We start from the raw sequence: 24,653 nt of genomic DNA on the forward strand, positions 1-24,653 counted from the left end.
ACACTGAATGAAAGAATGCAAATAAGGCCATCGTAGCAAAAAGAAAAAAAAAGAAAAAAGAAAAAAAAAGTTAATGCTCTGTGTCAGCTTTCCTACTTTCCCATTCCAGCAGCAGTATCATCGACATGGGAGTAGTGTGACGTCACCACAACCTGACAGAATATATAATTAATGCTTTGCGCTGAGACCAATAGTCTCTCTCTCTCTTCACACCAGCACCACAGACAAAGGAAGAGATGAGAGAGCAAGAGAGATAGCACACTCAGGCAGCTGAAAATGTTTTTGCTTTGACTGCATTAAGATCTCCCTCTTTTTTTAGCTGCCGCTGGTTATTTGTTTCTCTTTTTAGTCCTCTACCACTCCCCCTTTCTTTATTTCTTTATCTCCGAAGGGGATTGAAAGAATGCAAGTGGGTGTCTGTCTTCTGTTGTGACTAGGACCAAGCTGACCTCCACCTCCTGCTGTGCCTTGGAATATCTTATCACTTGGATTTCAGTTTGTCATTGAAGAGCATGGGGGGGGGGGGGGTTGTTTACTTAAGGAGATTTTTTTATTTATCTCTTGAATTCTCGTTTTTCACATGAGGATCATGATTGGATGTTTGTACTGTTTCTATTGCTTTTTGCATAATTGTGGATTTTGGTACATTCTTTCTGAGGTAAAAGCTCTGACAGCAACATGACTGAGACTATTAGGAGTGTACATAGGAGTCAATAATAACCAGGATTCAGATTAGAAATAGACAGTGGTATTCTCTGCAGTAACACGGGCAGGTGGCTCTGTTGTTTAGTCTGAAAGATAGATTAAGTTCATCTGAGGCCATGAAGAAAATCTGGTCAAAGAAAAGATTCCAGGTGAGTCTAATCATTCTATCCAGAGCCGTACACTTCACAAACTACAAAATTAGATTTTTTCTTGGATTGGAAAATCACACTTACAATGTAGCAATGTAAAATAAGTGATGTAGTTGTAGCTCCTTCTTTAAGGTATCCTACCAGCTACCTCATGTCCAGTTGTTTATGTAAAACCAATACAATGACTTTGAAACAAACAGAGCTGTTTTTTTTTCCTTTTTTTTTTCTTTTTTTTTAGTTATTTGCCTTTAAAATGGGCAAAAAACAATTTCTTAGGCACTGTGACAACTACATTACCCAGTTGCCTTGGTAGCAACATAGAAGTACATTTGAAATGCTGCAAGCCTGCAAGCATGAGAATTGACAAAGGCAGGAAAAAGCATAAGTCTTAATAATGGCTTTGTGTTTAATTTCTGCCTCATGTCATCATGATATATGTATGTACAGATTGTACATTATTGAATGAAAACCAAATTATTTACACCACTAGCATAACACTATGGATGCAACAAACAGGCTAAAAAACCTATTTAACACTATTAACAGACAGCCTTTTGTATATTTTTTGTCTTTCCAGAGAGCGGGGCATTCTAGCTGGACATTTGGGAGATTCACTCATGGTGTGTTTTGCTTACGACAAAACTGTAAAAAGTCCAAAATCGCAAACCTATTTAGACAAAAAATACAACAATGGAAGAGTGTGTACTAGTTTACAGAATGGATATGTTTTGCAGAATAATCATGGCGTAGATGGTTTAACAGGTTTAAAAATAGCTGCTAAGACAATACATTTCTATTCATAGGTTTTTAAATGTTGACATCACAAATTGTTGGGTATCCGTAAGGAATGCAGTGCTGATTGAAGCTGTACAATAATAAAATTTGTCAAATTTAGCCTGTAATTGTGGAAATGTGTGCATGTTTGTGTGTGTCATGTATATGCTCCCACACAAGTGCATGTCTGCAGACATTGGTTTCTATAGTAACAGTCTTCTCTTGTCCACCTCTGCTTGCTGCCATTATGGAAGTGAAGTTTTTCGCTTGTGCAGGAAGCAAAGCAATGGTAATTGTTATAAATTTCTGTGGTCCTCACCTTTTATTACTGGGTTCTTGGATGGATTTGCAACCATGCATTACTATATACATAACTGTAAAGTATACTGTAGGTTTTCATTCGGAGCTCTAGTTTAATTTCATAAAATTAAATTCTACACTATTTTTTATGGGAAAAGTAAGGCTTGCTCACAGCATGGTTTCTTTCTTTCTTTCTTTCTTTCTTTCTTTCTTTCTTTCTTTCTTTCTTTCATATATTAGGGCACCCTCGAGCAGAAAGTCCCCACAAGTGAGACTCATAGAAGTCATAAATCTTATGAGGTTCCTGGAAATACTTATATGGGCAAAGACATACAGCCATCGCTGTAGTAGTTAAATAAGAGTACCATTTTGAATGATAAAACATGAAGACAATATATAGTGCTCATATTTTTTCTAACAATCTCAGGTATTTAATTATACATAATAATAAAGTATATTTATAATATAGTGTTTTTTAGCATATTCTTTATCACCATATAGAATACTTTAAACTTTTGACTCATTCTCTGATAGAAAGTCAGATCAGATCACATAGGTAGGTTGCTTCAAATAAAACAAATTTTTTTTTAGAGCAAAATCATGGTATAAAATCTCATATAATGTAGTGATTTGACACCATGCCTAAGCTAAAGTGCTAGCCCTTAGGCAACTGTTACTGATTATATTTTATGACTAATTTTAAAAAGTAAGTATGCGTAAGATCCTTGTAATGTTTATTATTTTAATAAGGATATTTGATACAGAGGTATCAGAGTTTTTTTTGTTTTTGTTTTTCTCCGGAGATTTCTTGCAGCTAGTTCATTGGGAAGAAATTCAATTTTATTTTAAAAATCATACCAATACATTTCAACATGCCTCACCTACTTTCTTTAGACTCAAACAGTACAGAGGATGAAAGTGCGGAGCCTCAGGTTTCCATGGAGATGAAGGAACATTTCATGCCTCCCCAGGGAGAAGCAATCAACAGTCAACCCACTGGTAAGAACATACTGAGTGATTTTTCCCCCTTCAGCAATATTCAGTTTGTATGACATTTCCACATTTGACCACAAAGCATAACAATGTATTTTTCCAATGGCAGTATACACAAATAATGGCCTTTCAGAATCATAAAATGCTTAACATAATAATAATAAAAAAAGCTCCATTAACAGAACATTATGTATTTTCAGGCAGGGGGAGAGCAGTGCTTTCCTATATCCCGGGTGATGGTCCAGTAGTGGAGAGGGAGATACAAAACCTGGGCTCTAGAGCTCCTGGTCTTCAGGATCCCTTGTCACCTAGCAGGCAAGCAAATGCTGGGTGTGTTGAGAGCCCTCCAGTCAGACAACTGGGGATTGAAGCTCTTGTGCGGGCCTCACAAATAAGTGTGTACTATGTGGCTTTGGGGTCAGGGGAGAGTATGTCCTTAGCCAGTGACTACTATGGCAGTGTTTTGAGCCTCTATCGAAGAAGGACCTTTTCCATTTACAGTGTTCAAGAATGAGTGTTGGCACACTGGATATGAAGAGGCATAAAGTAACTTGAATTAAGGTGGAACAAAATACATGCATTAAATTTAGATTACAGGTCTAAAGAAAAATTTTCAAATAGTTTTTGCTACCCTATTCTTCATCTATTGTGGACTTTTATGTCAACCATGTCATGTTAAGGTTTTTTTTTTTTCCTACTTTCCTTTGACTCCTCTCGCATTATTTTTTGATATGGCTTTTTTCTTACAAACCTTTTTGCATGCTTTTGTATGTGACGTTTGTATTCTTATGGCAGTCTAATTTAGATTTATTTATCTCCAACTGTATTTTACATCTTTCAACATGGTATGTTTTCCAATGCATGTTTTATTGGATAACTACGTTATGTTAGTAACAAAAAAATCATCCATTTTGCCATTTTAGTGTTTTTAATTTTTGTCATAATGCAACATTTTCCACCATCACCCTCATTTCAGAGACCAGTTGGACTTTATAAAAAAGGAAACATCTCCATTTGTCGAAACCCAGCCATTCCAAAATGCTCAAGGTCCCATTACCCTAAGTGATGTAGAGCCAACAACTGATCCAACAGCTGCCTATAATGGCACTAAAACAGCCATAAATGGAGCTGAGCTACCCTTTAAAATCACAAGCTCAGCTCCATTTCAAAGCAGTGGTTCCCAAGATAAATCCTCCTTCCAAACTCCAAAAGCATCACAGGCAAGTTCCAAAATCTTAGATAAAGTGAGAGCTTTTGAGGAACAAAGACACAGCAGTAACATACCAAAGTTGTCTTCATCAAGACTATCATGGGGCTTCAATCGAACATCATCCTGCAATTCTGAGGATAGTAGGAGTAAATCTGGAAAGCTCCAAGACAACTCCAAGAGTGATGTAGCACTCAAGAGGTCTTTCTTCAAGCAGAAAGCATCCTCTCTGGAGGAACAGTCAACCTATGTACAAAAACATTTTCAAAGTAAACTCTCAGAAGAGCTTCACAGAATAAAAAAACTTGTCGGAAAGTCCAATATCAAGAAAGCCTTTTCAATGGATCAGCTCACACAGACTGACAAGCAGTCCACTGGAAACACTGATTCAGTTCCAGCCCAGGTCATTCAGAAGGTTGAAGAGACTACTAATTCAAAGGATTTACTGGAATCAAGAGAAAGATGGTCAGCCTTGCCAAAGGAGGAATCACAACAACTACAGAAAAAGAAACTGGCAGATGAATCAAAACAACCTGAAAGAAAATCACCTCCTGATATTACAGAAAACCAGTGGAGGAAACATTCTAAGCCCAGGTGGCTGTTTGACAGGCAAGTCATCAGTGAGAAGGTCACTTTCAGTAAAATACCAGGACAGTGTTCACCAATGGTGCCAAGGACAAATATGTCCAGCAAATTACCAAAATCACCTGCAGAAATACCACCTACTCAACCCATAAAGCAAGGGGGTTTGGTGCAAGCACCCCAAAAACCTCCAAGGTTGTATGGTTCAATCTCTGTGCTCCCAAAGTCATTTAAGGAAAGAGAAGAGAAAAAAGACTCATCACTTAAACCTAAAATGACCATACCTACAATTGTGGCTGAAAATAAGCCTGTGGATGAAGAGACACATAAAGCAGAGAAAGGTCAAAAGGAAGTTAACAAACATGAAGGAAAAATATCCAGAAGAAACAGAGGTAAAATTTCTTCCAATATGCCACTATTTCTTAACACCAACAGGGTTAAATATAAAGTGTAATGCAAGCTTTTGTAAATGTTACAAGCAGCACTATAGTTTATCATACATTTGAAAATATTGGGGATTCAATACATTTCAAGAGCAATCAACATAATTTGTGGCAAATTGCTGATTACCACAAAAGCAACTCTGAATTTAGAAGCAAATGGGGCAAGTTTTGGAGACTTTTAAAAAAGGCATGTGCAGTTTACAATTATATACAAGTCACGTACATTAATTATTCTGTTTAAAACAAAATTGTAAAATGCTATATACGTAGTTTCACACTGAAATTGTGTTAATGCATTATTTGTCTTGTGGCTGTATTATTGCAACAAAACAAAATATTATTGTGAATATTTTAATGATTGGGAATTCGTCCATAGCCTATACAACTTCAATTGTAAATGACTCACTATAACCTTAGTGTGTTTTTGTTGTTTTTAGATGTGGAGGGACCAATGGAAATTTTTGGAAATTACATGTCTGTGGAAGAGGACCCAGCAGAGGCCCCCATGTCTGAACCTGCACTTAAGAATGCAGTTGTAGCTGCGGGATCAGTGATGATGCTTCAGAAGGGAGGAAAACTTGTTCCCAGAGGTAACATATTTTAGACCTAAGCTACAGTATTATTCATGTAGAACTAACACTATAACAGGTAACAGTGGAGACACTCTCTGAAATTTACATATATCATAACATGGTTTGAAATGAACATCCACCAAATGCGGGTCAAAATCAATTGTGGAGGGTAATTCTGTCAACTCACTAACCAATTTGATGAGTTAAGATTCATTAAATTGTATAACTAGACAGACCATCTCTATGATATAGACAACATCAACTTCTGGCTTCAACTTGTAAAACTCTTCTAGGAAAGTTAATGTAAAATCTGTGCAGATTCAGTGGAAATACTTAGTTTGTAAGTAAATATCATCAGGTTTTTGCTCCATCTGTGCAGATATGCTTACATGAAAATGACTCAAGGAAACAAATGAGTCATGCTGCTGTTTGAATTCGGTCATTTAGAAGCGATTCATAATAGTACTACAATTACATAAATGCATACTGTATGTTCAGTGTACTCCAATGGTTTACAAACAACCCCGGTTTGGACAATATCAGCATAAAATCTTTTCAACTTTATTTGGGTATATTTAACTTGAGATATGGCTTGTACTAAGAATACATAAGAGAGCAACATCAAGCATATGAAGTTAATGTCATGGGTAACCAGATACAAACCACGATCAAAGTATCAGCAAATCTACCAACAATTATATTTTTCCTCAAAGAAAAAAAGACAGTGCACATAACAGCCAAAACAATACATTTTTATTATTATTATTATTATTATTATTTTTTTTTTTTTTTTTGAGAATATCCATGACAAGTTTAACTTAGCGTCAATTGTGACAAATTTCAACAAAGGAATGTTCCTGGAATTTTCCATTAAGCCACAGTGTTTGTTCTGCACTGGGGGCGCTGCCTTTCATAAGGGGAAAAACTTTAATTGGATCAGAGACCACAAGGTAAATCTATTATCTCCCCAGCTGTGGTCACTTAGAAATCTCATTCAGAGCCATCTGTGTTTCTTCATTGGCCAAGATCCACTGCAATTTGTCTCTTCTGTTGCTAAGCATTACACTGCCATGACAACATTAAAGTTAGGAAATAAAACCCAAGTGCACTAATGAACTGTTAAAAGTCTGAGTGGGTGGAATCAGATTACTGACATTCAGTACCACAACGTGTTTTATTGTGCTGAGGTTGATAGCAATTTTATGACATGGAATAATGGCTGCTTAAAGGAAATGTTTTTGTTAGTAAGGGAACAACTTGATGTAATCCGGCAGCCCTTCACAACAACAATATACAACTACACTACACATCTAAAATAACGGTATACATAAAATGGTATATGCTATGCATCTCAGGATTTCTTAGTATTTGGAAGCTTTGAATTGCAAGGTGAAAAGAAGTCTTAGCACCTTTTGAAAGTTATTTCCTCTTTTTTTTATTTATTTTTTTGTAAAAAAAAAATATATATTTTTTTTATAGTTTACAGCGTATATTCAGCTTTTCGCTTCAGAGCCAAGTGATCACATTGTTTTTGCTCCTGACTACTCTACTGAGAGAAGAAGACTGAACGAGTTCAGTATGGTCTTTGAGAGTGGCACTTCAGCGGTGGTGGTTTCCCATGTCAGTTGGCTTGCACACATCAGGCTACACTACCCCGTGTTTGTGTCTGTCCGCTTCAACACACTAAAATAGCTTTTTCCCTAAAAGAGCATTTATGGGTGCGTCTTTTTAAAGATGACGTTGCGTGGCAAATTTTACGTTACGTCTTTGTAAAGATGATGTGGGTCTTGGTATAGACAAAGTATCACCCGGGCATTTCTGGATGCAGTTGCTACCTGGCGCTGGGTGATGGTCACAATCGCTGCCTCACGTGCCTGGGCATTAAGCTCACTGAAGTGGCATTTGTGGATGAGTCATGTTCTCTATAAGAAAGTCAATGACTTGAGAAGGAAGAAGACGGGGTCAGATTGACTGCTGCTGGTGATTTTTTTATTCAGCTTTAATAAATAAACAAAACGTTGCACTACCAGCGCTCAATATATCACACTTGCACAACACAGGGCTCTCCAGAGCAGGCACAGTCTCTACACCAGTCAGCAGTCGGTCTATCTCCTCCTGCCAGCTCATTCCCAGGCCTCTTTATGCGGTCTCTCCACGCCAATTACTGGGACAAGACACAGGTGTTTGTCATTTGCATTTGACCCACTTACTCACCGCTCATCTCCCAACTCTCTCTCCCACTGCAGACCTCGCTGAACCACGCCCTCCTCGCCACATACCCCCACCACCCGACTCAGGCCGGTGAATCGTTCGGCCTGCATCCAACCCCATACCCCCCCCCCCAGGAAGTCAGCCACAGCCATCTGTACACCCAGTCTGTGGTCCACCTGGAGCTTAAAAGGCTGTAAAGTCAGATACCAATGAGTGATCCGCATGTTGGTATCCTTCACGCAGTGGAGCCACTGCAGAGGGGCATGGTCCGAACAGAGAGTCAATTTCCATCCCAAGATATAATATCGGAGGGTGAGGACAGCCCACCTGATGGCCAAACACTCCTTCTCTATGGTGCTGTACTTAGTCTCTTTCTTCAAGAGCTTATGACTTATGTACAGCACTGGCCGCTCCTCTCCCTTTATCTCCTGGGACAGGACTGCACCCAGCCCTCTGTCCGATGCGTCAGTCTGCAACAAGATGGGGAGTGAAAAGTCAGGAGAATGTAAGAGCGGCCCACCAAACAGAGCAGCCTTTACTTGGGTAAAAACCTGCTGACACAGCTCCATCCACTGGACTGGATCTGGTGCTTCCTTTTTAGTGAGATCAGTCAGAGGGCTGGTGAGGTTTTGTTTGTTTGTATGTGTGTTTATATGTTTTAATGTGTGTCCTATGAACTGTCTCACCTCCTTTCTGGTCTTAGGTCTCGGGCAAATTGCAACCACTGCCATCTTATTAATTTGGGGACACACCTGCCCGTGACCCAAGTGGAAGCCCAGATACCTGATCTCCACATGCCCAACCTCACACTCCCCGTGGGCGGAGCTCTCAGGCCAGTAGCATACTCCAGTCCAGCCCCACCCCGACCTCAGGGTGGGACTCGTGGAGGACCTGGAGGACGGGACCTGGGAACAGGGACAGGTCAAGAAGCAGGGAGAAAGAGAGAAAGTAGGTTTCTCTGTCTCTGGGTCCCAAGAGGGCATGGAGAGTCGGGTACGGACCAACGCCAGACCACACTCATCCTCCTCTCTCGCCAGCAGGCAGCAGTGGGTGGTTTGAGAGCGTCGTACTCATGCATCCTCTGCCAAACCATGAAACCAGGTAAGTGTTGCACTGCACACTCAGACCCATCTTCAGGTCCCTGCATTCCACCTTGCTGCCCCACCAGCGTCGGTGGTCCTGCTCGTCCAGCTTGTTTGGTGTCTGGGTACCTGGCTGCCCATACCATCTCGCTGGCTCCTGCAGACAATCAGACTTGGCTATGCGATTCAGTTTGCCCGGCATCCCCCCAAGGTCAGTGGCATCTGCTTCACATCAGTGAAGGCAGCTGATGCTTCTGTCTTGTGTTCGGGTCAACTGGAAAAAGAGCAAACTCCTCCTTGGAGAGGCTATATTTTCTTGGTATGGTGTTGGATTTAGTCAAGCACACCTCATGCAAGGATGTTGGTGTTGAACTGCCTGAATATGATCAAGTGCAGGATGGCGGTCCCACTGAAATGGTTTCAGAGGCTCCTGGGGCATATGGCAGATGCAGTGGCAGTCACGCCACTGGGGCTGCTTCATATGAGACCGCTTTAACACTGGCTCCATGGGCGAGTCCTGAGGTGGGCGTGGCTCTCACCGGGTCTAAGTCACATCGGCCTGCCGCCAAACCTTCACCCTGTATTCGGACCTTGCATTTCTCCGGGCAGGAGTACCCCTAGAGCAGGTCTCCAGGCATGCTTTGGTTCATACGGATGCCTATACCACCGGCTGGGGGGCCACATTAGACGGGCTTGCAGTGTTGGTGGTTTGGACGGATCCCCAACTGCACTGGCACATCGCTTGCCTAGAGCTGCTGGCAGTGTGCCTTGCCTTGATCTCCATCTCAAAAGTTGCTTACGAGGCAAGCACGTACTGGTACGCATGGACAACACTGCGACCATTGCGTACATCATCTGACAAGGTGGTCTACATTCCCATCACATGTCGCATCTTGCCTGCCACCTCCTCCTCTGGAGTCAGAAGCATCTAAGGTCACTTCGTGCCATTCACATTCCTGGTTTGCACAACCGGGCAGCCGATGAGCTGTCATGAGCTGTGCTCCCGGGAGAATAGAGACTCCATCTCCAGACAGTTCAGCTGATTTGGAAAACTTCATGTCTGGTCCCTGGACGGGACCTTGAATCACTGAGAGGCCCCAGCTTCGGGTTGGCTTGCTAAAACCGCTCCAGAAAGTCTATATCATAGATCCTATTGAGCTCCTCAGTCCCCTCGGCAGCCAGACGTGGCGGAGCATCCGGCACCAGGCCCTCACTAGATGAATCTGTGAGAACCAGTAGAGGGCTGGGTTTCATATGTAGAGACCCAAGTGGATCCCATCCATCCATCCATCCATCCATCTTCTTCAACTTATCCGGGCATGGCATCTGTTGTTATACTATATGACAAATATTCCTTTCCTTTCAAATACTGTATGTCTAATTGTCTAGTTACATTGCGGAGGACCAACAAATTGAAAAACATTTATCAATATATTTTGTTGGTCACAATTTAAACAATATCTCAATTAAAATAATGGTAATATTGATTATAATGATGATATTGGTGATAATGATAATATAATGATAATACCAAGAATTTATAAAAACGCACAGTATCAATAATGGCTGTAACAAATGTACATAGTGACGGGAAGAAGGAGGCGGGAACTGGCAAACATTTCAACAAAACTTTAATAAAAATAAACCAACACAAAATGAAAGTAATGTGGCAGCCCCTCGCAGATGACTGCCACACCCAAATAGAAACAAAACAAAAAATAATGTCCAGGCCTGGTCCTCTCTCATCTAACACTGTCACTCCTCCTTTTATCCTTCCGGAGCTCCTCCATGGGACTCCAGACCGGTGAGTGGCACAGGTGTCGCACATTAGCTTTTACTTCACCGGCCTCGCTCCATACCCACAGCTCTCGGCCCTGCCCCTCTCGTCACAATGGCACTGAATTTTCCAGTGATGAATGTCATCAAACATCTTTCTCTCTCACTCATTATGAGAGAGAGTTTTGCACAGAAGGTTTTGCATTGATTACATTTATAGAAATACATTTTTAACAATTAATTTGCAGTTTAGAGGCTTTTATTTTGAAAAAGCTAACCTGGTCAAAATTTGATTACATTTCATTAGTGACCAATAGAATCTCTTATTTGCATTTTACTGTTTTTTTTTTCCTTTTCCTTATCCTTATTCTTTTTTTTTTTCTTTTTTTTTGGATTTCTAGGTTTAAATGAAATCAAAATCTCAGATTTGTAGTATCTTTTGTGTGTGTGTGTGTATCTTTATTTTTGCCCATTTTTTATATATGAATAGCGAAACTGTACATGTAGATATTTCTGCAAGTAATTCTATTTCAAACTAAGGCATTAACTTTGGATGGTACACATAACTTGTAACTGTTCTTTTCTGCCAAGCAGCTCCTGCTGAGTCATCTCTGACAATTACCAGACCAATGCAGGATGTGAAGGTCAAGGCAGGAGAGACAGCCTTATTTGAATGTTTCATAACTGGGCCACATACTGTGGATGTTGATTGGCTGACCAATGGGAAGCTGATACAGCCAGCACTATTTGATTGTAAGATGCAGTTTGATGGTCACCGATGCCGTCTTCTGTTCAAATCTGCGCATGAAGATGACAGTGGAAGCTATTCTTGTAAAATCAGTTCAGCAAAGGGTAGGAGTCGTAACTACAGTCCAAAACTGAGCATAGCTCAATCTTGCATCATTAATGCTTCAATATTAGTCTGCCTATTCTTTAATGATATGTTAATCTTGCTTCCAAGTAAAGCTTATTTGTTTCCAATTAATTAATATTAACTGTGGTTCTTGTTCTTGTTTGTATGTATGATACAGAAGAGCTCATTTGCACAGCTAATCTTCTGGTGATTCCATCTAAGGAGCCACTCTTTACACGGAAACTGGAGGCACTGGAAGCTACCGAGGGCCGTTCTGCACAATTTGATTGCAAAGTCAGTGGATCTCCCCCTCCTGAAGTCAACTGGACTCATTGTGGTAAGATAATAATAATAATAATAATAATAATAATAATAATAATAATAATAATAATAAAGATCAAGTTTTTATTTCCTTAAAATAACTTTGTTTTAGCCATTTTTATGGAATACGAGACGTTTGTCAACACTGATTGAACATACTTTCTTTTTTGTCCTAGAGCAACCTGTTGTGGAGAGTGATAATATTCGGATTGTCAAAGTAAATGGGCGTCACTCTCTGTTCATCACTCACATTAACAAGGAAAGTGAGGGATTGTACACAGTATTTGCTCGAAATGTTCATGGAGAAGCAGAAAGCTCAGCTGAACTCTATGTACAAGAACCACGACCAGCCATATCTACTCACATGTAAGAAGACAAACTCTTCTTAACAATGTCTAACTAAACAAACAAAAAAATTAAAAAAAAAATAAAGTAAAAACTGTTACTTTACCGATTTTCTGACTCATTTGTTTGTTTTTCACTCTTCAGGTCAAGGTTAGAAAAGATGCCATCAATCCCCGAGGAGCCTGAAGTGTTTGAGGGAGAGGTGGAACACAGGACAATACCTGACTTCATTAAACCTCTCAGTGACCTGGAAGTGGTAGAAGGGAAAGAAGCAGTATTGAAGTGCAGGGTGACAGGCCTGCCATATCCCAAAATCATCTGGTACCACAATGGCACAAAGATAGAGAGCTCTGATGACAGAAAGATGATACAGTGTAAGTCCACAAAATATTGTCAGAGGCATTTTAAAGGATGTTTATGGTCCATCTTTAGTTTAATAAGACTATATTGACTCCTAATTGTGAGGTTCTTATAAGTTTTCTACATTTATTGTCTCCCAAATACATTTTGTCTTCAATTATAACCTACCATGTACCTCTTTTAGACAGGGATGTTCACAGTCTGGTCATTAATTCTGTGTGTCATGGCCACAGTGGTGTGTATAAATGTGTCATCTCCAATAATGTGGGAAAGGCTGTCTGCTATGCTCATTTATATGTTGCAGGTAAGACAGAACTTTCTGTAATATATGTTAGTATTGTGACATCCCATGTGTCTGTCTCACTGACATTGTTGTTTCTTGACAGTTAGCCTTCCTGAGCCACCTGATGGTCCTCCAGTAATTGAATCTGTAACTGGGAGAACAGTCTCACTGAGCTGGAAAATACCAAAAAACCTAAACCCACCCATAGGTAAATTTGTCTGTTTTGTCTTTAACTGAACTGATTTGATAGTTCCTTTGATCTGTGTTTTTCAGTCCTGGTCCTGGGGACCCACTGCTCTGGACATTTTGTATATCTTATTTATCAGAAAACATCTGGTTTAGATTTTGCATAAAGTTTGTTTATCATGTTCTATAATCAGTGATATTTAATTGACAACTACGGAGAATGTGGTGGGACGTCACTTGATTTTGTCCATCTGGAATTGAGTCTATCTTTGCAGTTTGCTAATGCAGTTCTGCAGTGATGACACATTTTTGTTGGCCATCTCAGAAGTTAGCATCACCCTTTTCCTGAAAGTCTGAGGAAGAATAGCTTGAAAGAGAATGATTATAAACCGTGTGGCTGTAAAAGTGAGTCAAACACTGTCTAGTGGATGAGTTTTCTTGTTTGGTCTGATGATATTTAATGTCCCTGACAACCTCTGTAGTCCAAGTTAGCCACTTAGCAATCACTTTTTTTAAAGAGAAGTAAAATCTTTTGAAAAATCATGTATTACTGGTGTATTTTGTCATAGAATAAAATGGGAAAAGTGAGTTTGTCTTAACCCTAGACCTTATTTTAGGTATTTAACCAAAAAAACACTCATATAGAACAATGGAAACAGAGGTGCTAAAATTCTAGCTCATTTCCAGGTTTACAAAAGTAAGTTGTCCTTGCAATACTCTATCGCTGAGACCTTATGTTAGTGACAGGCTGCTGGGTAGGAGAGATTATTGTCTAGCCCTCGCACTGGTGGACACATCATTAGAGATGAGATGTTGTTATAAGGGGGAGAAGAAGTTAATGTTCTTGATTAAATATTATTAGGGCACATGAATAATAATAATAATAAAAAGCTTTACATGGATACTCCATTTATAATAAACACTGCAGTGTTCCCTAAGAAATAAGAACTGTCAATTTTAATTTCACGGTGTCATTAAACCTGTTTTTTTATTTTTTTATTTTACAAATTAAATTTTCTATGTGACAGAAATTAATTGTATATCAAAGAAAACCTGTCAAGTTCTATATATATATATATATATAGAGACTGTAGCTCAAGTGGTAGAGCATTGCGTTACGAAGCGCAAGGTTGGGGGTTCGATTCCCCGGGAACACATGATAGGTAGAAATGTATAGCCTGAATGCACTGTAAGTCGCTTTGGATAAAAGTGTCTGCTAAATAATTTAATTTAATTTAATATATATATATTAAAAATGTATAGCCTGAATGCACTGTAAGTATATATATATATATGAATATGCTATGTATGTTTGTGAATTTCCAATATTTAAAACTATGTACTGTACAACAATGTAGCTATGGGATACAGTGTGCCAGATGGTTCAGGCTCAACAGCTCAGCTACAGTAATAGTTGTAGTACTGTTGGTTTTCCATCAAAATGTAGGATACATTTTGTAAGTATAATAATTATTAGAAAGATTACAAAATGGTAAAAAATAAATAAATAAAACATAACTTTCCATTATTTACATATTCCTGATTATTAAAATTACCCCTTAATACCACACAACTTACCCCTAAGTTCCAAAGAAGTCACATTTCTATCACTTTTGATATAGAAGCTTTATAACAAATTACATTTTTAGCAGTAATGCTGAAATATAACTATATTTTTAGTATTAGTTTTATCTTTTTTTATTAGTTTTCCCTCCATCTCATTCATCTTTCCCTGTTCTTCCTGCTAGAATTTTCCATGTCTTTTGTTCATTTCAGATCCTGCTTCACTTATGTACATTGTTCAACAACAAGCTCTAGGCTCCACCCAGTGGACAACCATTGCATCCAGCCTCAAAGACACCTCTTACACAGTCACCTCTCTTTCTAAAGGAGTGTGTTATTCCTTCAGAGTCCTTAATACTACTGGAAAAGCATCCAGCAAACCCTCACAGCCCACTGACCTGGTCCAGCTCTGTGACAGAGGTATTGAGAAGATTTTTGCTGGAATTCTGTCTGTACTCACAGCATATAAATTTGGTGATATTTGTTATTTTCTGATGACATGTATATACTCATTATATCCTTGATGGCACATGTATCTTCTGCTGTTTTGCACTTTTAATGACTGCAGCTGTCATAGCTATAACCTTACTTTACTGTGAATCATCTCAGCAGGCCAAAACACACCCACATAAACCTTTTTGCTTGTGAAATGCAAGCTGTATCATTGCCTGATGTATGCACATTGCATGTAGACTTGTTGAAATAATTTATTCTGTTATTTATTTATTTATTTATTCATATCACAGGACAGTATTTACACAAAGCCCCAGTCATTCTGGACAAGCCTGATATTGTGTATGTGGTTGAGAACCAGCCTGTCACCATCACAATAACCCTTAATCATGTCCGAGCAACAGGCACGTGGAAAAGGTTTGTGTGAAATGTAAACCAAGCATTCTACATAACTGCAATATAAATTGTGGATATTAAGTAAGCCATTGTTTACCAGAAGGGGAGTGATGCTTCTCAACAAACCTGGTGCATTAGAGATGACCATGCCTGATGATGACCAGCATGCCCTACACATTGCCAAAGTGAAAAGTACGGATGTAGGTCAGCTGATCTTCATGGCAAACAACCAGTATGGCAGTGACCTCTGCACTCTGCAGCTTGCAATGGCAGGTGAATGCCCTTTTTCTGGCCACTCATTTATTTTAAAATCTTAAATATTAGGTGGACATCAGCGACATTGCTTAGAGCAGTAAAAGTAAGGTAAGTGGGGGAGAGGGATAAGGTCCATGGATTACCCCACTTGGGTCTCAAAAAGCAGAACCACGCTACCCACAATGTTATTAGCTCTGACAAACTTACAATGTTTATGTAATGTATAAAAATCTACTCCTATTGAGATGTTATTCTGAAGTCTGCAGACAATAATTAGAATGCAGTACTTTAGTATGTGTGATTGTTGGGTAGTACTGTAGTTGCAAAAACCTTGTGTGTGTGTACTGTATATATTCAGTATATATACATATATATACAGGTCCTTCTCAAAAAATTAGCATATTGTGAAAAAGTTCATTATTTTCCATAATGTAATGATAAAAATTAAACTTTCATATATTTTAGATTCATTGCACACCAACTGAAATATTTCAGGTCTTTTATTGTTTTAATACTGATGATTTTGGCATACAGCTCATGAAAACCCAAAATTCCTATCTCAAAAAATTAGCATATCATGAAAAGGTTCTCTAAACGAGCTATTAACCTAATCATCTGAATCAACTAATTAACTCTAAACACCTGCAACAGATTCCTGAGGCTTTTACAAAACTCACAGCCTGGTTCATTACTCAATTCAAAACCGCAATCATGGGTAAGACTGCCGACCTGACTGCTGTCCAGAAGGCCATCATTGACACCCTCAAGCGAGAGGGTAAGACACAGAAAGAAATTTCTGAACGAATAGGCTGCTCCCAGAGCGCTGTATCAACGCACCTCAGTGGGAAGTCTGTGGGAAGGAAAAAGTGTGTCAAAAAACGGACCCTGAGGAAGATTGTGGAGAAGGACAGATTCCAGACCTTGGGGGACCTGCAGAAGCAGTGGACTGAGACTGGAGTAGAAACATCCAGAGCCACCGTGCACAGGCGTGTGCTTTTGAACCAGAAACAGCGGCAGAAGCGCCTGACCTGGGCTACAGAGAAGCAGCACTGGACTGTTGCTTAGTGGTCCAAAGTACTTTTTTCGGGATGAAAGCAAATTTTGCATGTCATTCGGAAATCAAGGTGCCAGAGTCTGGAGGAAGACTGGGGAGAAGGAAATGCCAAAATGCCTGAAGTCCAGTGTCAAGTACCCACAGTCAGTGATGGTCTGGGGTGCCATGTCAGCTGCTGGTGTTGGTCCACTGTGTTTTATCAAGGGCAGGGTCAATGCAGCTAGCTATCAGGAGATTTTGGAGCACTTCATGCTTCCATCTGCTGAAAAGCTTTATGGAGATGAAGATTTCGTTTTTTTCAGCACGACCTGGCACCTGCTCACAGTGCCAAAACCACTGGTAAATGGTTTACTGACCATGGTATTACTGTGCTCAATTGGCCTGCCAACTCTCCTGACCTGAACCCCATAGAAAATCTGTGGGATATTGTGAAGAGAAATTTGAGAGACGCAAGACCCAACACTCTGGATGAGCTTAAGGCTGCTATCGAAGCATCCTGGGCCTCCATAACACCTCAGCAGTGCCACAGGCTGATTGCCTCCATGCCACGCCGCATTGAAGCAGTCATTTCTGCAAAAGGATTCCCAACCAAGTATTGAGTGCATAACTGAACATAATTATTTGAAGGTTGACTTTTTTTGTATTAAAAACACTTTTCTTTTATTGGTCGGATGAAATATGCTAATTTTTTGAGATAGTAATTTTGGGTTTTCATGAGCTGTATGCCAAAAATCATCAGTATTAAAACAATAAAAGACCTGAAATATTTCAGTTGGTGTGCAATGAATCTAAAATATATGAAAGTTTAATTTTTATCATTACATTATGGAAAATAATGAACTTTTTCACAATATGCTAATTTTTTGAGAAGGACCTGTATATATATATATATATATATATATATATATATATATATATATATATATATATATATATATATATAATCTGTTATTGTTCATACAATTAAAGTACAAGATCCAAAAAGGACACAAACATAGCATAAAAGTAATCAAAATAACCACAGTAGTTTAATCTGAAGAGATATAAACACTTAGAATACCAAGCAATAATCAAAACATTGACCAACAATTGATGTATAATCCAATACCACAGTTCCAATAATATAACCTTTTGTGTGATGCCATTAGATTGTCGGATATATAGGTAGGGTTAAAGTAATATAATAAACTCACTGGAGTAATGAAACATCAGTAAGATCATAACTCATATGTTCTTGCGTGTCATGTTACTTAAAACTCATGATATGACACAATAACCAATAAAATAAAATCAAAGACAGATTATTTTTTTCTTTATACTTATTAATTGTTCCATTTTAAAATGTTCTGTTGGGTTTTGTACTGTACATTTCAGTGCCCCCTTCATTTGAGACCATCATGGAGGACTTGGATGTGTGTGTGGGGGAAACATCTCGTTTTGCTGTGGTTGTAGATGGGAAACCTGACCCTGATATCCTTTGGTACAAGGTCAGTTTGAATTTTTGATTGTCATGCCAACTGAAATTTCACTAAACAGTTTTTATTCTGTGCTTAGTGATTCCACTCATTTGTGCTATTTGACTTTCAGGATAATGTCCTTCTGGCAGAGAGCAGTCATTTTACCTTTGTGTATGATGACAGAGAGTGCTCGCTTGTGGTTCTCAATGCTCAGCCAGAGGATGAAGGGGTCTACACTTGCACTGCAAAGAACCAGGCTGGGTCAGTGTCCTGTAAGGCTGAGCTTACTGTTCATACTGGTGAGTATTACAGATAAGTTTGAATATGGCTTAGCCAGAAGCAGGTCAAGAGAATAATTCACCCAGAAGAATCTATGTTTAAAGTTAATAGTGTAATGATATTTACATATTTATGGAATGTCCCCATTTATGTATGTGGGTGTACTTACAATTTCACAGCCAAAAATGTGGAGGAGAAGGAAGAGCAAATGGAAGACGAAGGCACAATTCTATGGAGGATGCGTAGACTGACTGATTACTACGACATACACAAAGAAATTGGCAGGTCAGACACCCTACCACAAGGATAGTCCTATTAATACTTTCATTATTGTTAAGAGTATGCTGTATATATTTGGATCTGACAAGTCTGCACTGTTCCTGCTCATAGAGGGGCTTTTTCATACATCAAGCGAGTGACACAGCCAAATGGACAAACATTTGCAGCAAAATTCATTTCGTTACGGGCAAAGAGAAAAGCTTGTGCTCTGAGAGAGATGACCCTCCTGTCAGAGTTAGACCATGAGAAGATCATCCACTTCTATGATGCATTTGAAAAGAGGCGTGTAGTGGTCATTATTACTGAACTGTATCCTTTCCCTCTGATTAATTATCCCTACTAAATCTGTTACAAAAGGTTGTTTGCTTGCGTTATTATCTTTAAATGATTATAAAGGTGCCACGAAGAGCTTTTGGAAAGAATAACAAAAAGAACAACCATCTTAGAATCTGAGGTTGGTGTTTTAACTGTATTCTAATCAGTGAATGAACTGACAGATTAATATAATCCACAGTATTAATGTTCATGTTCTGTTTGCAGGTTCAGTCTATCATACGGCAGCTACTTGAGGGTATTGACTATCTTCACCAGAATGACATAATTCACCTTGATATAAAGGTCAACAGATAAAATTGTACCATTTACTAAATGCTTTGCTAATCATTGTAAATTAGTTTTTAATATTTCATGGTCATGTTACTATGGAGTATGTGTGTCTTTCAGCCTGAAAACATCCTCATGGCAGACCAAAAAAGTGATCACATTCGTATTTGTGATTTTGGCAATGCTTTAAAAGTCGAACCAAATGAAGAATTGTACTGCAAATATGGTACACCAGAATTTATTGCTCCTGAGATTATAAACCAGTCACCCATCTCTAAATCTACAGATATTTGGTAAAAGACAATCACTATACCTACCTTTTTGACAGATAGTTAAATTTCATTCTCTATATTTTCTAAAACTATCTGTCTCTCCACAGGCCGGTGGGTGTAATCACTTACTTATGGTATGTATATTTGTAGGTTACACTTTATTTCGATGGTCCAATTTATACATTATACTAACTACATGTTTTCAGTTACATATCCATTAACTCTCATTAAAGAATTAGACTGTTTGGTTAGGGTTAGTAGACCTGTAAAGTTGGAAGACAATCACTTAATGTCAGTATAGCAGACAGTCTACAATTGCTCTAATGACTGGTAGTTGACAAAATAACTGTAATTGCAAAGTTAATTATAGTTAGTAGAATGTCTAAAGTGGACTATCAAAATAAAGAATTACCAATTTGTACTCACCACTGTTAGAGTTTTGCATTCAATGCTAGATGTGAAATTATGTACCATGTCTTTTTCATTCATATAATTTACAGCCTAACAGGAGTTTCTCCATTTGCTGGGGAAAATGATCGTGACACGTTGCTGAACATCAGGAGCTATAATGTTGCCTTTGAGGAGAGGATGTTCAAAGACCTTTGCAGAGAAGCAAAAGGATTCATCATAAAGCTCCTTGTAGCAAGCAAACTGTAAGTGTTTTATTGCACCACAATCTCTGAGGTAAATATGTCCGTTGTAATTGTCATGGAGTTATGAAGTCTTAAATTTGTTCAAACATTTGTACTTCAGGAGACCTGATGCCACAGAATGTCTTCTTCATCCTTGGTTCAAGGTAAGATGGAGTATCAAACAGGCTGCAGTACTGATTAATGCAATTAAAAAAAAATCTCCAGGCACCCTTTAATTAATCATTTTAACAACTGGTAACTTTAACGCCTACCATCTGGGTCACTATATGTGTGCAGAGATGTTGTTGGCTTGAAATGTATTTTTAGAGCACAATAATCTAATTGACATTTTTTCCTTAGTCACTGGTAAAGGGAAAGAGTATCAACACAACATTACATAAGCAAGTGTTAGCCCGACGGAAATGGCAGGTAAGTGATTAAAAACCTATATATTAAAAAAAAATCATTAATTTGAGCCGTCCCTTTAATTATAATTTCTTAACTGTTTTCATGTCTGTTTCAGTGTTCGCTCATTAGATACAAATCTAAAATGGTGATGAGATCCATATCAGAGTTGCTGGATGACTCTTCAAGCCATGTGTCCCTTGCTGTGCCCAGAAACCTTAAAGAAGGTTCCCCGCCTCCATCATCGTCCTCCGATTCAGATGAGGATATCGATGAACTTCCTTTCATCCCTATGCCTCAAACAATGATGTTCTCTGGATCAAGGATGTCACTGACTGAGATCCATGAGGATGATGTTGTTGTCATTAGAGGATCCAATGAGTCCTACCAAGAAAACATGAATCGGCTGGAGGACATCACAGAATGTCAGACAACTGATGGACAGAGGGATGTAGACCACCTGGAGATTGCAGAAAGGACTGTGAACTTGAAAGACTCCTTTCAAAGGGGTTCCAGTGTAGAAGCTGAACAGGTAGCAGGCAAATCCAGAAGAGCGCTAATGCGAAGAGGGAGTTCTGCTGATAGTGCTCTTCTTCTACAGATCACACCTGAAGATGATAATATGAACAATACTACAGAGGAAGTCCAAAAGCACATGCAAAAGGCAGTTTCCATGGAGCTGCCACACAGTAGCAATAGTCCAAAGACAGGGAGGCTGAGCAAGGAAGATTATGCTCTAAAACTGGATCTTATGCGGCAGAGGTTGCTAAAAAGAGGCACTGTTGACAAGAACATGAGTGGTCTTCGTGGCCCCCTGCTTGAGTCACTGGGTGTTGATAATGAGAGGCGAACTGCTTCTTTGGATCGTAACTTTACACGTGCCAAGTTAAGTGCTTCAGAAGTTCCTCGGGCATTCTCTTCTAACTGCCCTGAGGATACTTGTCCAAATACTGCATTCAGGAAGAGGTCTTCTTTAAGTGATAGAAACTCTGAGTCAATTTCACTACATAGAAGATCTGGAGCCCCACTAGAGATTCCCTCCATTTTTTCTGGGGACCATAACTTGTTGGATGCCACATCTCCACTCTCAGAACAAACAAAGGATGGTCCAAAGCCTGTGTTTCCAAGAGAAATTTCTTCCAAACCACCAACTCCAGACATAGAAAATAAACAAGCGTCTAAGGAAGAGGCTATTGGTGCCATCCAAAGTATGAATACATCTCAGCCTGCATCTATATTAGATGACAATGATAAGAAGGTAGAGAAAATGGAAGGGCACATGTTCTCTGAAGACTGTGTGCCAGGAAAGATAAATAAAAGTACTGAGTCTTCTCTTGATATACTTCCACATGACATATCTTCAAATTATTCCAGTAAGTTGCAGGTTAATGGCAAAAAGGCATCATCTGTCGCAGTGTTACCCACCCCTATGTTGAAAATCTCAGAGCCGGATATTCAACCTACCACTGGACATCCAGTTGTTTATGCTTCTGCTTCCTCTGCATATCACCCAACTCTTAGAACTGATATTAAAGATATTGATTCAGAGGAAATTTTTGAGGCAAGGTTTAAGAAGAGGGAATCATCTTTGACACATGGTCTAAAACGATTGACAAGGACCAAGTCTGAAGAAAACTCACCCGTTCTCCCACGGAAATCAAATGAAGAGGTTTATCGACCTCGCCCTGTAGGTGCCCCATTGGAGTTTAGACCTAGAGGATTAAAGGAAAAATCCAAGTCTGTCCAAGACCTCAGGGAGGTGGAGAAGGAACCCAGGCTAGGAGTTATTGGAAGATTCTCTATGCGTGCAAAGAAACTGCAATCAAAAAAAGGGAAAGAGGAGACCTCAGATTCTGAAGCTAACAGACAGCATGTTACCGGGGCAATGGGACGTAGCAAATCCTTGGACAAAAAAGAAGTTGAGATAGGAAGCTCTGATAACACTATGGATACAGAGAAAGAAAATCTTGAAAAAAATACAAAGAAGGTTGCTGAATCACCTGCCCTTGCTGTGCGACGTAAATTTGAATCTAATGTTTCAGGAATATTTGATAGAGTGCATAGTAAGTCAAAAGACATTAAGGATAGGGAAACTAAACCCCACAGTGGTGAAGAAACTCTAAAAGAAGAGAGTCAAGACATAAAGAAAATCAGTGATTCACCAGTTCTGGCACTGCGAAAAAAGTTTGAGTCAAAAGTATGTGTATTTTTTTTTATTTAGAAAAAGTAGTTATTATGAGAGGGGGGGGGGGGAGGAGGTTGTTAATGATGAAGAGAAGAAAACTTCTTTGTTCTCTCGTCGTCGCTGTTATTATTATGGGCTCATTCACAAGAGTGTGAATAATCCAGAGAACCAAACTCCCTCACAAACTGCTTCTACATCATCCAAAGAGACACTGATCTCCTCTTCTAGTTCACACTCTATACAATCCTCTCAGAGTATGTATTATTGAGGTTTTTTTTGCAATACATTTAATAAAAATTAAAAAAAAAAAAAAAATCAGTGATAGGAAACAATTCCAACACTTATTCATTACAAAATGACATTAAAGTGATTCATTGTTGACAGCTCCTGAAAGTGACATCAGGTCTAGGTGGGACAGATGGGGTTTGTCCAGAGGCAAAAGAGACAGGACACCATCAAAATCAAATGCACCTGAAATTCAGAAAGCAGGTAAAACAAATTTCATTAAAATAATTCTACTTCAGATACGTCAACTGCCACAGTTTTGATCAGCAACTCCAATTAACACTTTGTCCTTTTTTATCTTTTTTATTTCAGATTTTCCACCAGTTTTCCATATTACACTGAAGGACCATGTTCTTCTTGAAGGAAATCCAGTGACTCTTAGTTGTCTTCCAGCTGGCAGTCCTGAGCCAAACATATTATGGATAAAAGGTCATTTTTTCATTTATTTGTTTTATTTTAATTATGAAAACAGTAGTGTTCCACAAATGAACCTTTCTCCTGTGCTCATAGATAAGAAACCTTTGGAGATAAATGACAGAATGAGCTTAGTGGCCTGCCCAGATGGAAGGCAACTTTTGATGATCATGAAGACCTCTAAGAAGGATGCAGGAATATATGAATGTGTCGCCTCTAATAACCTGGCCTCTGCTACTAGTTCCTGTATACTGTCCATAGCCTGTAAGCATTAGAAGGTTGCTTATTATTCAGTATAGCATTAATGCCAAGCAGATGTTTGGCTGTTCTCACATTTTGTTCATTACTGTATATGCTAAACTTGCAAAAGTAATTTTCTGATCCATATTTTGTGTTTACATTGTATTTTAGGTGTTCCAAAACGACCAGGAACCCCAGAGATTCCACAGATATATAACAACACTGCTCTGGTGCAATGGAAACCATCAGACTCCAAAGTTCCTTGCACGTACACACTTGAGAAAAAATGTGATGGTAGGGAATACTGTACATCTGGCATATACTTATTTATCATGTACTTCTGTGTTAAATATTGTTATCTTTTTAAAAGTGTTCTCCTTGCCATTCATTGTGTGCAGTAATTTAAAATGTCACATTTTTATCTGTAGGTGATGACAAGTGGGTGACTGAAGCTACAGGTGTGACTGATTGTTTCTACAATTCCTCTGTATTTCCAACTGGTTCAACCATCCAATTCCGTGTGGCATGTGTAAATAAAGCAGGCCAAGGTCCATACAGTAATGTATCAAAGGGAGTGAGAATTAACGTTGAAGGTACTATGCATGCAGTTCAGTTGTACAACATTAAAACTGATCATTGTTCATTGTTCTGGTAATATTAGCTTTTGTTACAAGATTTAATTAACTGGATATGTGAATTCATAATTCTTTTCTGGATTAAGGAAATGCATTTCTGTGTA

The 24,653-nt window shown here is 38.9% G+C and overlaps 1 protein-coding gene across 1 annotated transcript in view; it reads left to right on the forward strand.

The window, feature by feature from the left end:
* The window catches only part of spega (striated muscle enriched protein kinase a), a 57,826-nt gene that overhangs the window by 29,740 nt on the left and 3,433 nt on the right, over positions 1-24,653 (forward strand). Inside the window, 31 exon segments of the mRNA XM_042725739.1 lie at positions 2,823-2,927; positions 3,122-3,236; positions 3,898-5,102; positions 5,591-5,743; positions 11,389-11,646; positions 11,826-11,984; positions 12,145-12,334; positions 12,458-12,687; positions 12,858-12,977; positions 13,060-13,164; positions 14,919-15,125; positions 15,452-15,575; positions 15,655-15,827; positions 18,238-18,350; positions 18,451-18,619; positions 18,779-18,884; positions 18,990-19,187; positions 19,275-19,332; positions 19,419-19,496; positions 19,602-19,774; positions 19,861-19,887; positions 20,254-20,406; positions 20,507-20,549; positions 20,746-20,814; positions 20,909-22,993; positions 22,995-23,229; positions 23,360-23,464; positions 23,573-23,689; positions 23,771-23,938; positions 24,086-24,208; positions 24,343-24,507. Coding sequence (XP_042581673.1) covers positions 2,823-2,927; positions 3,122-3,236; positions 3,898-5,102; positions 5,591-5,743; positions 11,389-11,646; positions 11,826-11,984; positions 12,145-12,334; positions 12,458-12,687; positions 12,858-12,977; positions 13,060-13,164; positions 14,919-15,125; positions 15,452-15,575; positions 15,655-15,827; positions 18,238-18,350; positions 18,451-18,619; positions 18,779-18,884; positions 18,990-19,187; positions 19,275-19,332; positions 19,419-19,496; positions 19,602-19,774; positions 19,861-19,887; positions 20,254-20,406; positions 20,507-20,549; positions 20,746-20,814; positions 20,909-22,993; positions 22,995-23,229; positions 23,360-23,464; positions 23,573-23,689; positions 23,771-23,938; positions 24,086-24,208; positions 24,343-24,507 — 7,329 coding nt within the window.

Source organism: Cyprinus carpio, chromosome B6, assembly GCF_018340385.1.
Source record: "Cyprinus carpio isolate SPL01 chromosome B6, ASM1834038v1, whole genome shotgun sequence".
Taxonomy (NCBI): domain Eukaryota; kingdom Metazoa; phylum Chordata; class Actinopteri; order Cypriniformes; family Cyprinidae; genus Cyprinus; species Cyprinus carpio.